The sequence below is a fragment of the Alligator sinensis genome, unplaced genomic scaffold (genome assembly GCF_000455745.1).
Source record: "Alligator sinensis unplaced genomic scaffold, ASM45574v1 scaffold277_1, whole genome shotgun sequence".
In the NCBI taxonomy this organism is placed as follows: domain Eukaryota; kingdom Metazoa; phylum Chordata; order Crocodylia; family Alligatoridae; genus Alligator; species Alligator sinensis.
Genome location: NW_005841899.1, coordinates 2,760,303 through 2,775,676, shown reverse-complemented (window position 1 = coordinate 2,775,676; position 15,374 = coordinate 2,760,303). Strand labels below are relative to the sequence as shown.

Below are 15,374 nucleotides of genomic sequence, written 5' to 3'. Positions count from 1 at the left end.
CTCTAAGAATCAGCATTAGACAACACCACCACAGTGGGCAACTGCTACTGACAAATAAGTAAAACATCTAAATAAAGCATTTAATGAGGCTTTTGCACTTGTTTCTAATCAATAAGCTGGTCAATTCTGGAGTTCTGTTTTCAACAAGACCGAAGAAACGATTTTTTCACGTGATTATGTCAGCCCTGAACAGAACTGTTTTTTTATTAAGTTCTTTGTTGAAAATATTTACTCACAGATATACATTGATCCAAACCTAGCCATGAACCACAGATCAGGTCACGTAAATGAGGGAAATAACTCACGGGTCTGAATTTCCAGAACAAGATGAGGTTCTCATTTGCTGGTGATAGACATAATTCCTTGAACTTCATGCGTCTAAACTGTGTTTCACTTCCAAAATTTCATGCTGAATCTCGGGTGGATAATTTCCATCCTCTTCCTCTGAGAGAGAAAAAAAGTTACTAAGAAGTTCCACATTCTTTTTGCCTGTCCCAAAAAACAGTGAAACGGTTTGCAAATGAATTTGAGTGAAGAAACTGCATCCACACATTCTCCAAAGTGAATGACAATATCGCCACCTTGCTGCAGTTCTTGCAAAAGAAAATGATCTGTTTTCCCAAAACAAACCACTCATGAATAAATTAAGCTTGCTTTTAAAACAAGCAACAAGACTGAACAACATTGGGGAACAACATTTTCTGCCCTGCAATGACACGTTAAGGTTAAGATGACTGTCAACATCCACAGTGAAAGCCAGGTCACAAAGCCAGCTTTTATCTTTCAGGAGCCTACATTCATCCAAAAACTTCAGCAGCTGCTATTTCAGTTTCTAAAATCTTTCAAGCATCTTCCCTTTCAACAGCCATCTAATGCTGCAGTGAGGCAGAAGCTCTTCGTCCTCCGTAACACCAATAAGTAATGTATGAAACTCTTTGTGATTAAGTGTGCGTTCCTGAGTTTCATTAATGCGCTACACAACAGATTCAATAACATGTGAAAGCTCACGTCCTTAGCAAAGAGAACTGCTTGGTGTATTATGCAGTGATATGCAAATACGTTTCAGTCCCTATACTTTTTCAGTAATTCAGCACCACCATCCTTTTTTCCTACCATGGCTAGTGCACCATCCGTGTGCATTGTTTCCTGTTTAGACCGTCTAGATTATTTTCTCCAACACAATTTTTCAGTTGTTCAAAAGTATCTGATTCTCCGGTGGAAACTAGTTGATGGAGACCAATTCCTCTGTTACGACAAAAAATTCATTCACATATCTGGTAAAAACACTGAGCTGTGCTGTGTCCATAGCATCCCAGCTTCTGTTAATGGCTAGTGAAAAGTGGTTGCAAGCAGAGACTGAAAACTTTATTTGCTCTGTCATGTTGTTGGCCATTCCCTCAACCATTCTCATAATCATAACAGTATTTCAAGAAAGTGCAATGTCATTTTCCACATTCTTAATTTTCTGATCACCAACATAATCTGCAAACATCAACAATCTCTGCTTTACCACCTCTTCACCATCTGAATATGTCTTTCTTGCTAGCAATAGTGATGTTTCACATGATACCGTTGTCATAGCTCTTGTTTCCTCCTTCATCTGAACAACAAGACTGCTGCACAGGCAAACTGCTCCTATTTTGTTTTTTTTTAATTAAATCAGTTCACACAACTGACCCAGGAGCATACTTTTCATTCAGCTCACCAGCAGCTTGGTTGAAGTACAGCTCCAAATTTAACTTTTTGAGTACCACACCCATAGCACTGCACACCAGGCATGTTGCTTGAAGACTTGTCTTGGATGAACATGAACTGTTCCTCCCACCCTGGATTGAATTTCCATATGTCTTCCTCACTTTTTTTTTTGATGTAGTAGGCTTGCTAAGGGCCATAACTACTCCAGAAACCAGACACGCTTTATTTGGTAAAAATTCCTGTTGATGGGCCACCACCGATCTCCTGCTACTTCACTGAGAGCCCTGCTTGTCTGAGGTCAGGCAGAAGGCAGGGCAGGGTGGAAACTAACTGGTTCAGACAGGCCTGAGCTTTCATAGGCAGTGGCTTACTTTGCCAGATGCTACTGCTGAAATAACCTTTTTCGGTTGTAAGCCAGAATGATCCAGCAGGGATCATAAGAAGAAGGATGCTAGCCCAACCACAGCCATCGCTTCCCCCTGGGCTGGCCAGGAGAAACCAACCACTACTGAAGCCATGTCCATGGGCTGAATGAAATGGCTCTGCAAGCTGTAGGTTGTAGGATTCTTTCATTCCTCATGTAGGATTCTTCCATTCATTATTTCATAGGCTGTTGCCTATGAAAGCTCATGCCTCTCTGAGCTAGTTAGCCTTGAAGGCAGTAGTTCTCAACCTCAGACTGAACGTACCCCTTGGAAAATGTCAGATCTGAAGTTTTCACAGGTTTTTTGAAACTCCTGAAAAATAAACAGGGCAATTTTTCTGTTGCAAAGCACTCAGAAAGAGCCCAACAGGCCAGAACGTTGCTGACACTGGATTCCTATCTGAAATCTCTGGGTTTACCTTGTGAACCATGTTACACCCCACCAGTGCTAACATTATGTGGCACCCCAGGGCAGCCTTGAAAGGATCTGAAGATTAAGAGTCACTGCTCTGAAGTGCCACCCTGTCTTGCTTTGTACAATTTAATTAGTCGCGATACCATTTGTACCACTTCAATCTGTGAAGCTTGCACAGCAACCCACAGTTTACTCAAAACTACAAATTTTCAGCACAGAAAACCAAAGGCGGGGAAGGGAATAAAAATAACGAATGAAAGAATCCTGTTCTGACATAATTGCCAACCACCTGCTGAATTCATGAGATTATGATTAGGACCTGGATTACGGTCGATGACATTCCTAAAGTGTTCATCCTTTTACTTTCCAGAAAAAAAAGGAATAATTGAAAACGAAGAATTCCATCATTAATATTAATACATCACATTTACATGAGGGGAATTCAGCTCACGATACTTAAGCTATTCCAATAATGAACGTTACAGAAATCTAGTTAGAAATGAACAAGAATCAGCCTGAGCCGCACTCCCTCCCTCATCGGCTTTTTACCCCCTCCCTACCCTACTGCTTTTACCCCTCCCCAACCAGCCGCTTTGCCCCCAGGCCCATCCTGCCGCTCGTTTTCCTGCCCAGCTCTGCCACTTTGCTGCCTACTTGACTCGTCTACTCTGCCCCATGCGCTGCCCGCCAGAAACACCAGCTGGGCGCGGAGCGGCCCACGAGCCGCAGGTCGGCCGCCTGTGCTAGAGCCTACGCCCGCAGGCCGGAAAAGGACCGAAGGCTGGATCTTCCCTGAGTAAACACCATTTCCCTTATTTAAAGGTGAAGAAAAGAGCTGGGGCCAAACTGGATTGGGGTCTGGCGGGCCGGCAGGCCCCATGCAGCCACGGCCCGTGCCGCCGAAGGGCCACGTGTCGGGTTGCTGACTCTGTTTGTATTGCAGGCACTCTCATCCCGTGATGTCCTGACAAAGGTGAACGCACGCCACGATTCCCTTTAAAAAACCCCATGTTTTTTTAAGAGGCAACTTTTAACATTTATTTGAGTGAACGCCCCATGGTTTCTCTGCGGGTGGCTCCTGGAGATGCGCTGGGACTCCAGGGCAAACCCTGAGGGTGGGCAATGGCAACCCCGCGTGGGGACGGGATGACTCGTTCGTTCAGGAGTCTTCTCCGTGCCCACGTGGGATGCCCACGGGCAGGAGAGGGAGGGGAGGGGAGAGCGCGGGGGAGTGACGTCATACGCCCGCCTGGGACTGAGCAGAGCGCGGGAAAAAGGCTAGAAGGTCCCGCGCATGCGCAGTCGGTGCCGCCCCTTGAGGATTTGGCGCGAAAACCCCCCCGCGTGGGGGGGGCGGGGCGAGGCTTCTATATCCACCCCCTGTTCCATATCAATGCTCCTCCTGAATCTTTCTTTGTCCATTAAATGAGTGATGGAACTCTCCATTGACATTTTTGTCAACCCACATGTTTAATTAAGGTAACAAAAAGGTGAACTTCATTGTCCTTTTCTAAGGACAGCCAGAATTAAACTACTTCCTTCTAAGCTTGGGGGCAGGGCAGGGCAGGGCAGGGCAGGGGGAGGGGTCGCCTCTCCCCGCCACGGTGCCAGCCGCTCACAGGCCGGCGCTCACAGGCCGGGCGCTTCCCTGCGGGGGGGGGCGGTGAGAGCTGGGCTGTGGCAGGGCTGATGGTTGTCTTGGTAGAGCAGGGGTGACGGGTTGGATGGGGCTGATACCGGGGTTGCCATATTTACAGGTCCCCAAAAAGAGGACACCTGTCGGGGGGGGGGCAGTGACGTTCTGCACTGACAATCCCCTGACCCCCTCCCCCGAGCCGCAGCCCCCTGACGCTGCCAGTGCCCTGCGCACCCAACCCAGGTCACCTGTCCCCTCCCCCGTGCCCCTCACTCCCCACCCGCAGCCCCCTGGTGCTGCCTGTGCCCTGCGCACCCAGCCCGCAGTCACCCATCGTGTCCCCTGTGCCCCTCACTCCCCACCCGCAGCCCCCTGCCCTGCTGGTGCCTCTCACTCCCAACCTGCAGATCTCTCTCTACCCCCTGCACTACCATGGGGGGCTGGGGCTGAGGGGCACTGGGGTTAGGACTGGCCATCGGTGTTTACAAGTGGGGCCTAGTACAAAAAAGGTTGAGACCCTGTAGGCTAGATGAGCTCTGGAGGTCCCTTCCAGCCTGGCTGCTTTATGATGAACCCCCTGCGTGCAGCAGGATCATCCCCATTCAAACCATCCGATACAGTTCCTAATCTGAGCTGCTGTCAGCCCTGGTGTAACACAGACCTAACACACTGGATCATTGCAGCCTGAATGTGGGCTGCATTTCAGCTCTGTTCCCCGTGACGTGTCATTCACCAAGCCCAGCATCTCTCCAAAGGCACCCGCCAAAGTCTGCCAGCCTTGTCTGAGGGAGCTTTCCTTCCAAGCTGTTGTCAGGAGCCCTAGTTCAGCCACTGGCTAATAAGAGTCGGGGTTAAGAGTCCTGTCACCTCTCTCTTGCTAAAGCTTTATCGTTTTGCTTTTTTTGTATTACAGCCATGGGAAATTAGCAAAGCATGCCCTCCAAGAGGCCAGGCCCTGATATTTTTCACAGAATCCTTAAACAGTGTAAAGAAGAGAGCGGGGGCACGGGACTTTTTCTATAGATATGCCATTGACAAACCAGAAGTAAAACACTCTGATGAACAGGGCGGGTCAAGAATGGTATTCATCTGCAAAATATTTTCCCTCTGACTTTTTCAGATTCCAGAACAGTGATGGAGAAGTCAAATACTTGCATGATGCTGAAGAGCTGATTCGCCCGGAGAGGAACACATTGATCGTAAGCTTTGTGGATTTGGAGCAGTTCAATCAGCAGCTCTCTACCACTGTCCAGGAGGAGTTCTACAGGTAAGATTTACCTGGGAGCTGGGCAGCGTGACTTGGCTGTTAACGGTGAAAACAGTGTTATGTAAGAATTCCCTGCCGATGGGCCCAGTTCTTATTAGTTACAATTGCTCTGGGTTCTGTATTCAGAGCTGTCGCAAAGCTTGAATTAATTAACAACTGCCTTTACATTATGGGGGGAATGAAAACTGATAGCATACAGTTGGATACAAAATGCAACCATCCATTATAGAGCCCAGTACTTAAAAAATGTATAATAGAGTGTATTCTTACTGCTATTAAATATCAATATCTATATATGTTGATATCTATATATTATATCAAATAAGATATACATGCCCTATCAATAAAATATATAGATAGGACATATTGATAGGATATCTATATATGTTTTATTGATAAGACATGTATATCTTATTTGATATAAGGTGTATCAAATATCTTATCAATATTGCATTGAACTTATACGTAGTGTTGCTGTTAAAGGTTCAGCATAAGCTTCACCCAGACAATTGTGTTGTAAAATAAAATGCACTAGGTTCACTCATACTGAAGACAAAATGATGTTATTGATTGTTAACTGCACATTTAAGATGTTTAGACTTGCTTTTGTGTGGATCCAGGAGCATTATGCCAGAGCTTGTAGATCTGTGATAAAAAATCATTGAATGGGTCTAAAGGGAAAGTTGGATTTGGTAACTTCTATAAAATATGATTTTTTTCCCCCCTGTATTATAGAGTTTATCCTTACCTGTGCCGAGCAGTAAAGACATTTGCCAGAGACCATGGAAATGTTCCTCCAAACAAGGACTTCTATGTTGCATTCCAGGATCTGCCTACCAGACACAAGTAAGATCCTGCTTTTTCCAGTAATTTAGATGATTGAAGTATCCAGACATAATAAAAAATGGTCTGATGACTTAGCAGTAAACACACACTGTATCAATGAAAACGTGCATAAATTAGTGAGTTGTATGAAAAAAAATATTTTCTGTGGTATTCTGTCACTTGCAAATCACAAAAAGGTAGAGCTAGAAGGCATGTTAGGAGATGGGGTAGTCTATCCCCTGCTTGGACTATTAGACAGTGCTCGGTGGTGGGGAGGGGTTCATTTTTTGTTTTGTTTTAAAGGATGCTGTTTTCAAAATGCAATTGATGTACCTTTTAAATGCATAGTTTAAATTTCAGAGATCATCTAAATTATGTTTTTTGCATAAAAACACAGGAGTGACAGTTTTTTGGTGATGCTTAGCATGATACCAACAGCAGCATGTCTATTCTTTAATTATAGTGGTACAATGATGAATGCTTAAAGACTGGTTAAGTAAAACATGTGCCCGAGTCCCGTTGAAATCCAAGAAACATAAGCGCATCTTTAACAGGTGCTTAATTACTTTGCTGGAGTGAAGCCCAAAACTGGAATGCCCAGTCCTCTAGGAATTAAGCAGCTATTAATTTTATGTTTTGAAACAGAATTCGGGAGTTGACATCAGCCAGAATTGGCTCTCTGATGCGTATAAGTGGACAGGTGGTTCGTACCCATCCGGTTCATCCAGAGCTTGTCAGTGGAACCTTCCTGTGCCTGGACTGTCAGACGGTGATTAAAGAGGTGGAGCAGCAGTTTAAATACACGCAGCCAAACATCTGCAGAAACCCAGTCTGTGCCAACAGAAGGAGATTCCTGCTAGACACAAACAAATCAAGATTTGTTGACTTTCAAAAGGTTATTTCCCTGTCGTTCTTGGAACTTTATTTGACATGCTTAGAAGATGCCATTGCTGCTGCTTCACATTGATGTAAATCAAGGCTGTCCAGCATGATGCTGGTGTACATCCTCTGGGCTACACTGTGCAGGCTGCAAGCTCCCTAGATGAACATACAGTGCAGGCTATCACGCAAGTAATGTGTGGACCCCAAGGCCTTCCTCTGCTATGCAGCAGCAAAAGAGGTGGCCAAGTAGGGCCTGCAGCCCACCCATTGGACAGTCCTGACGTAAACATGGTTATAGAGGGTCAGGATTTTTCTCAGTCCCAATCAAAGACAGTGGAAATTTTGATGGTTATTTTCTTTCCATGTCTAGAAGACTTATCTATAAGTGTTTGTGGAGTGATTTAAATTGAAGGAATTTTTGGATGTGAGATTTGTTAGTTTTATGCGAGTAAGAAAGAGAAGACTCACATGTTTGTGTCGGTGTTGAGCTCTTATGAAAAGTAGGATGTTTGATTTGTTTTATGCCAACATAGAAAAGATCATTGCACATCTGTGCAGCTAAAATGGAGTCCAAGCCTGTTAACATGGCTTGATTATAACATAGACTGTTTCAGTATGTAGCCTTCGTCTCTTCTTAGGAAAAAATGCACTGCTGCCTGCCTTCCTCCCTCCTTCTCCCTCCCTCCTTTCCTTCCTTCAAACATGTTTACGATGTAAAATAATCTTAACTTCAAAAATAACTTACATTTAAAATAGACTGACCCCAGGCACTGAGGTTGGCACGTGCTGCATGTTATGTGCAGGGCCTGTCCAAAACCCATAGGCACCAGACAAAAGGGCTCCATGGGCCATATATCTCGTTCTCAGTGATCTAACATTTTTTTTTTTTTTATTACCATGTTATGAATATGCTTTGTTGCTCTTTCTCTGCATTGTTGGAAACTCTCTCTCCTTCCCCACTGAAGTATTGGAGAATTTCCATCTTGAGAGTAAGCTGAGGAAGACTGTTTGTTTGTTCTTGAGCAGTTTCTTCTCTTTGATTAGATTCAAAGGTTTAAGGGTCAAAAATGAACTTGAGTTAATCTTGCCTAACCACCTATATATTATAGAACACTGTATTTGACCCACTCACCTCCATACTGAGCTCAAACACCTGCTTAACTAAAGCACATCTTCCAGAAAGGCACCTTATATTGATTTGAAAGTGTCAAAAATATCCTTAATTTTCCCTTGGAGTCTGTTCCAGTAGCTAACCACTGTCGCTACTGAATATTTGCACCATATTTCTAATTTGAATCTATTTGGCTTCAGCATCTACCTGTTGCCATGACTGTGCCTACCAGATTAGAGAGCTCTTTAGTGGTATTTTCTCACTCAGAACGTACTTGTAATCAAGTCACCTCTCAGTATTCTATTTGATAAGTCAGGTTAGACTCTTTTTAAGTCCTTTGTGGTAGGATGTTTCCTCTAGCCCTTAGAGGAACTTTTATGATGCTCCTTTACACTGCTTATAGCTGCTTTGCTCACCAATATTCTTAATTCTCTGCTCCTGTGGGAAATTTTGAATAGAAACTTTTTAAAAAATTTAAAATGAAACTGCTTAATGTTGATGTTTCCAGCACACAAATGTCGATGTGCATTAGCTGTTTAAAATCTATTCTTGGCTATTCCAAAAAGGTTGTCATTTTTTCAGCAGTGTTACAACATTCTCTTTCTCTGTAGGTTCGCATTCAAGAGACACAGGCCGAGCTGCCGCGGGGAAGCATTCCTCGCAGTGTTGAAGTGATCTTGCGTGCTGAAGCAGTAGAGTCTGCTCAGGCTGGTGACAAGTGCGACTTCACAGGATCACTAATTGTGGTACCTGATGTGTCTCAGCTATCCACTCCAGGTGTGTTGCTCTCTGAAAATTGCACTTCTAGTTTGTCCTGCCTACCAGCTCTTGAGGCTCAACTACAACTCTTTTTCTAACAATAGGCGTGCGTGCAGAGACTGGTTCCCGTGTCAGTGGTACAGAAGGTTATGAAACTGAAGGAGTCCGAGGACTTCGTGCCCTTGGAGTCAGAGAGCTGTCTTATAAGCTAGTCTTCCTAGCATGTTACGTTGCTCCCACAAATCCACGGGTGAGTCTTGGAGGAAAATTAGCCTTAATGATCTTCCTTGAAGATACTGGTGTTTACTCGCAGTGAATGTGAGGCATTAGTTTATATCTGCTTTCTATTTTACTCTGGGTATGACCTATAGCTACTGTTAATGATCCTTTTCTATTTTTATGGTAGTAAGTTCATCCCCTTCCATGTCCTTTCTTGTGGAATCTTCATAAATGTGACAATCTCGCTTTTAGATCTTTATAACAAGTTGTTATTAAATGGCCCATATCCTTCCATTTGTGTGTACATCTCTCTCTCTTTTTCTCTCCTCCTGGGTTTCAGAAAGTCAGTTTAAACACAACGGGAAAGAAAAGAGCTTTGCACTTCTACTTTAGTTCCTTTTGTCTTTTTCTTTATGGACCTTGAATGCTATCACAGTACAAATAATTAACATTTTTAAAAACTAGCTAGGGATGGATTTTTAGCAGGGTATGATCAATTCCAGTCTATAATTTCACTTTCAGCTTGACATTTGGCCAAGACATGGTATTTGAAACGTTCTTAAATTTTCTGGAGACTAAAGTGCTGTTTTCTTTCACATTTACTGATGTGCCTTTTATTGGCAACTAACTTCAACAGGGTATGGAAAAGACAGCCATTTAGCTTGGACTTTCTAATCCCTTTCACTGCTGAATTCTCTGTTGCTAAATGTACAGTTATGCTTGTACAGCCTTAAGATGTACACTGTACAGCCTTAAGAGTTAAGAGATTAACAGGTTCTCCTTGCAGTGGGCTTTTTTGTGTCTGCAGCAAGGAAAGCGGGAGGAATGCTACAGAATAGGGTAGTATTAGTAAAAATGGACCTTTGTCATGGAAATTAAGGCATATAACTTCTTGTTCTGAGCCTCTTGTTCCTAGTAATATGGACTAGTTTCCCTATTAAATACCTATATTCTGTAGAGCTTTCAGTGGGTCACTTTGAACAGAAACCTCTTGTGGCTTTTCCAAAATCAAATTTATATGAGCTCAGCCTTGCAGTGTTCTTCTCTTTCAGTAATTGCCATATTTTGCATTTGTCATTCATTCACTCACTCTCTAGTTTTTAATGTTTGTTTAGTTTGGTGGAAAAGAACTTCGAGATGAGGAACAGACTGCAGAGAGCATTAAAAACCAAATGTCTGTAAAGGAATGGGAAAAGGTGTTTGAAATGAGCCAAGATAAAAATCTTTACCACAATCTCTGTACCAGCCTCTTCCCTACTATACATGGTAAGAGTTCACCTGGCCTGGCAGGGTGAACATATTGCATTTTTAACAGTATTGGCTACTGTGGCTATGTAACTTATCTTGCATCCACATCTGGTGTTCATAGTGCTCTGCAAGATGGCGGTATTTTTCTTCTGACTTTCTAATGTTAAATCTTAAATGGATGAGAGAGTAATTTTGAGTCTATGGAGACCTGTTTGTTAAATGTTCAGTAAACCCTACAGCCTAGCAGCTGGTTGTAAACTTTGTCTGGTAAAGAGGCTCGTAGAACATTTAACAACTAAGACTTAAAGTGTCATAGTTCTCTATTAGTTAAAATATTTTTCATGCTGCAGTTGTTCTCTGCTATTAGTCAGTTTTGCCATTGTTGGCTCAGAACAATTGCTTTCAATTTAATTGCAGATACTGACTTTTTGGAAAAAGCTAAAGATTTTATTCAGATATTCTCGGCCAGTGTGACACACAAGAATTCCGCTTCCTTGTTGGTCACTCTTTCTCTCATTGAGCAGCGAGCATGGACAAGAGCAGTAAATGCTTAAATATCAGTCCTGAGCAGATGCTCGCAAAAGCATTCTAAACTTCTATTGAGCAGAATGGTTTGTTTTGCCTACAAAAAGTAGAACAACCCAAAGCTGCTTTATGATCCTCTATTACAGGAGTGGTCAGTTATTTGGACCCAAGGGCCACGTAGGCAGTTTTGGGTAGTTGCAAGCTGGTCAGCATCCCTCCTCCCCCTACAACAGCTCACCAAACTTGGAGCCCACCAGACCTGTGGTTCCTCCCTGCCACTGTCACCAGTGCCCAGTAGCAGCTGAGCACACAGCCCTGGCCCCAGCCTGGAGCTGACCAGCTCCAGAGCAGCCAGGACTCAGGTGCACAGCCCTGTTCCTGGCCGCAGCTGTAGCGAACCAGCTCCAGACCAGCCCAGGACCCATGTGCAAAGCACTGGCCTGCTCTGGACAGGCCTGCCCATGATGAGTGGTTGTGGCTGGGCAGAAGCTGTTTCTGTGCATTGCATGGAGAAAAAATAGCCACTACCCCCTTGCTGCTGCCGGGCCCTTGCTGTGGCCACCCAGAGCCCATGCCTGGGCTGCCCTGTGGCTCCTTCGCTGCCACCAGTGCCCTGCTGGGTGGCCCAGAGGTAGTGCTGGTGGGGTGGGCCAGCACCAGGCCTGTGCGCACGGGTCTCCACCAGTCTCCATGGGGCTAGGGCTGGGAGTGGCTACCAGAAGGAGCCACCCAAGCCCTGCTGCATGCTTGGGACATGTGCCACAGGCTGGATGGTGCCTGGGCCAAGTGAGACTGAGTGAGACCCACTGCGGGCTGGTCAAAGTCCCTCCTCAGGCAGGATCCAGCCCATGAGCTGTATTTTTGCCCACGCCTGGTCTATTAACTTGTCTCTTTGTGGGGCCAGGTAACGATGAAGTGAAACGAGGAGTTCTGCTCATGCTTTTTGGAGGAGTCCCTAAGACGACCGCAGAAGGTACTTCATTGCGTGGGGACATCAATGTCTGCATTGTTGGTGATCCAAGTACGGCCAAAAGTCAATTTCTCAAGTAAGCATCTCTTTTCATCGTCAGCACTTCAGTGTATCCAAGAATAACTTACAGCTAAGAACGTCCTCTGGAAAAGAAAGTTGTAATATACCAAATGCATGTTGTTAGGCAGTATATTTTCTTGCCATATATATAGACTTAACATCTTACTTAATATCTCTGTATCTTTTCATTCCATCTGTAAAGTTGGAATAGTTACTATAACTACAGCACTTCATTTTTTTTATAAGTTTATTGTCTGTCTAGTACTTGGAGTGCTTGAACATTTGAGTATAGATTAGACATGATTTTATCTCTTCCTTTTTCTTAAAGAAAATAGTCTTACATTGGCTTGAGAAGTCAGAGGTGTCACAGTATAGAAGTTCTCGTATCTGCATCACTTTAGAGAAGATATTTTCTGCAGGTTAATCACTTATTGGTACCTCTTACCAACAGGCACGTGGAAGAGTTTAGTCCCCGTGCTGTATACACCAGTGGGAAAGCCTCCAGTGCGGCTGGTCTGACAGCTGCTGTAGTGAAAGATGAGGAGTCTCATGAGTTTGTCATTGAAGCAGGAGCACTGATGTTGGCAGATAATGTAAGTCCGGGAACTAAATATTAAGACTCATGGAAACATAGCAAGCTGCAGTCTTCCTTTCTATGATATTTTTTAATTCACTTTAAACAGTTTTGCAAATATATTGACTTCAATAGTACAGTTACTGCAAAACTAGTTAAAGCTAGGCAGTTACCTTATCTGTGTTTCCTTCTGTTTTACAGGGGGTTTGTTGCATTGATGAATTTGACAAAATGGATTTGCGGGATCAGGTTGCCATTCATGAAGCAATGGAACAGCAGACTATATCTATAACTAAAGCAGGTGTTAAGGTAACTTGAGGAATTCTTTCAATCATTATACCTTGGGAGATCCTTCTACATGTGTAACAACTGGCCACTTAGTGCTGTATTGTGTCAGATCTGTGCTAAGCTCCATTGCTGACTTGGGAAGTCACTTCACCTTTCTGGGCCTTAGTTTCTCCCACTTACAGAACTGAAAAAACCTAACCATGGTGTATTGCAAAGTGCCAGCTGCAATATTTGAGATCCCAGCTTGGTAGCTGTTAAAATGTCAACTCCTTCAATATGAGCAGTATGTCAGTGCAGTGTGCCATTAGTCAACTCTTAGCCCAGTTCTGGCTTAATTTCTATTGCTTTTATGAGCTGTTTTTTCTTAGCTGACTCTAAATCAGTAGGACTGTTACGAAGTCCTGGCTATGTTTAGCATAGGGACTGCAGTATTGGACAGATGGCTAAATTCTGCACTGACAGCTTGGAAAAAAAGCTTTAATTTGTTGGGCTTCTTTCGCAAATGCCCCCGACAAGTGGTGTTTTCTAACTTGTATCTTTCCCATGTTGTCAGGCGACTCTGAATGCCAGGACCTCCATTTTGGCTGCAGCAAATCCAGTTGGTGGACGTTATGACAGATCAAAGTCTCTGAAACAGAACATAAACTTATCGGCTCCCATCATGTCCAGATTTGATCTTTTCTTCATTCTTGTGGATGAATGTAATGAGGTAATTACAAGGCCAGTACCTATCTGTAGATGCTTATAGCTGATTTTCTTTCAGATAGAAATATGTACAAATTCTACTGAATGAGAGGATATTGATCTTTGGATTTTTCCAGTAGTAATTTGATTTGTAAAATGACAGCCTGAATCATTTTTAAAATGGCTGGTCAGAGAAGACAAAACTGCCATCAGCCCATGTGATATTTGCCTGAAGTATGCACACATTAAGATGTAGAGTGGGAGTTGGTTCAACACTTTTTCTTTCCACTCCTTCCCTCAGGCTCTCTCTCAAACTGAGATGGAGTCAGGGGAAAATGCATCTAGGCTAAGATGAAGGAAAAAAATTCAACAATAAAGTTCCAAGTTCAACTAAAACTTTATCTGCATAAGTTTCAAACTTCACGATTCAAGGCTAGATTTTTTTATTAATACAGCTTCTTTCCATTCCCTTTTGTCATTAAGTTTTTGATACTTGGTTCTGTGTATCGTGACACACAGTCATGCTTCTGGAAAGGCTGTGTCATGAAGAGTATAAATGTGGTAGGAGGAAGGGAAAGAATAATGTCCTTTCATTGTGTGTTAGGGATCTGATAGTCTAATGGTTAAGAATGCTCTAACTGAGAGTGACTCCTTAGGTTACGGATTATGCCATTGCCAGACGCATAGTGGATCTGCATTCGCGAATTGAAGAATCTGTTGATCGTGTCTATTCACTAGATGACATCAGGAGGTATCTGCTTTTTGCAAGACAGTTTAAACCAAAGGTAACTTGAGTTTTCATATCTTGCCATACAATACAGACAGGCCTAAAAATGCAAAGTTAATCTGCATCATCATCTCTTGTACAGATAGAGAAGCTCCATAAATTGATCCTGCCATTTAGCAGGTTATTTCACCTGTGATCCAGAAGCATGGATTTTCTTATAGAGCGTGGAGTCTCAACCAGCACAGTTAGTACTGTGCAATATTCAGGGAGTTTAGGAACTTTGGTCTCTGTACAAAAATCTTCCAAGAGGAATGGAAGAGTAGCTTCATGGTTCGTGTCTCCAGTACATCCTTGCTTCAAACACTGCCTGATTTATCAACATTCTTCCTTTCTGCTTGATAAAAGCAGTTATTTGAGAATTTTTTTTCTTTCATTAAGAAAAAACAACCTTTCAGTTCTCTCTGCATGGTAAACTACTGCACATGGGGAAAAATAGCTTTGAAACAGAATTTTGGAACTTTGTCCCAATTAAGTTCCAGTCTTAAAATTGGCTTTTAGGTGGATACACTGAAGTTTTCAGTATACTTCAGTTGTCAGTCCATCCTGAAAGATGTTTATATGTTACGTCAAACAGATTTCTAAAGAGTCCGAGGACTTCATAGTTGAGCAGTATAAACGACTACGTCAGCGTGATGGCTCTGGTGTCACAAAATCATCCTGGAGAATCACTGTGAGACAGCTGGAAAGCATGATTCGACTGTCTGAAGCTATGGCACGAATGCACTGCTGTGATGAGGTAACATAGGTTTTTTTTGTTTTTTACATCAGGGATGTCAAGCTCATCAGACCCCATAGGCCAACTGAGTGGCACTGGCCTAGTCCTCTGGCAGTACCAGGCCCACAGACTGATCCAATTTGCATCTGAGACTGGCCCCTGCACACTGTCTACAACATACCAGACCAGCCCCATGCTCCTTCTGCACAGTACAACAGCAGTTCAGCACACACTGTAGGTCCAGTCCAGGATCCACAGGATCCATAGACAGTGTGGCGCCGCCGCGCACG

At 43.5% G+C, this 15,374-nt stretch overlaps 1 protein-coding gene across 1 annotated transcript in view; it reads left to right on the top strand.

Annotated features, from left to right (window-relative positions):
* The first annotated feature begins 730 nt into the window (after positions 1 to 730).
* MCM6 (minichromosome maintenance complex component 6) overlaps positions 731 to 15,374 on the top strand; it is a 21,928-nt gene continuing 7,284 nt past the window's right edge. Inside the window, exons 1-13 of the mRNA XM_006018402.3 lie at positions 731 to 918; positions 5,291 to 5,437; positions 6,173 to 6,283; positions 6,908 to 7,157; positions 8,867 to 9,032; positions 9,119 to 9,264; positions 10,349 to 10,499; positions 11,911 to 12,052; positions 12,488 to 12,629; positions 12,812 to 12,919; positions 13,452 to 13,607; positions 14,239 to 14,367; positions 14,944 to 15,105. Of these exons, the coding sequence (XP_006018464.1) occupies positions 731 to 918; positions 5,291 to 5,437; positions 6,173 to 6,283; positions 6,908 to 7,157; positions 8,867 to 9,032; positions 9,119 to 9,264; positions 10,349 to 10,499; positions 11,911 to 12,052; positions 12,488 to 12,629; positions 12,812 to 12,919; positions 13,452 to 13,607; positions 14,239 to 14,367; positions 14,944 to 15,105 (1,998 nt within the window). The remainder of the gene's footprint in view (positions 919 to 5,290; positions 5,438 to 6,172; positions 6,284 to 6,907; positions 7,158 to 8,866; positions 9,033 to 9,118; positions 9,265 to 10,348; positions 10,500 to 11,910; positions 12,053 to 12,487; positions 12,630 to 12,811; positions 12,920 to 13,451; positions 13,608 to 14,238; positions 14,368 to 14,943; positions 15,106 to 15,374) is intronic.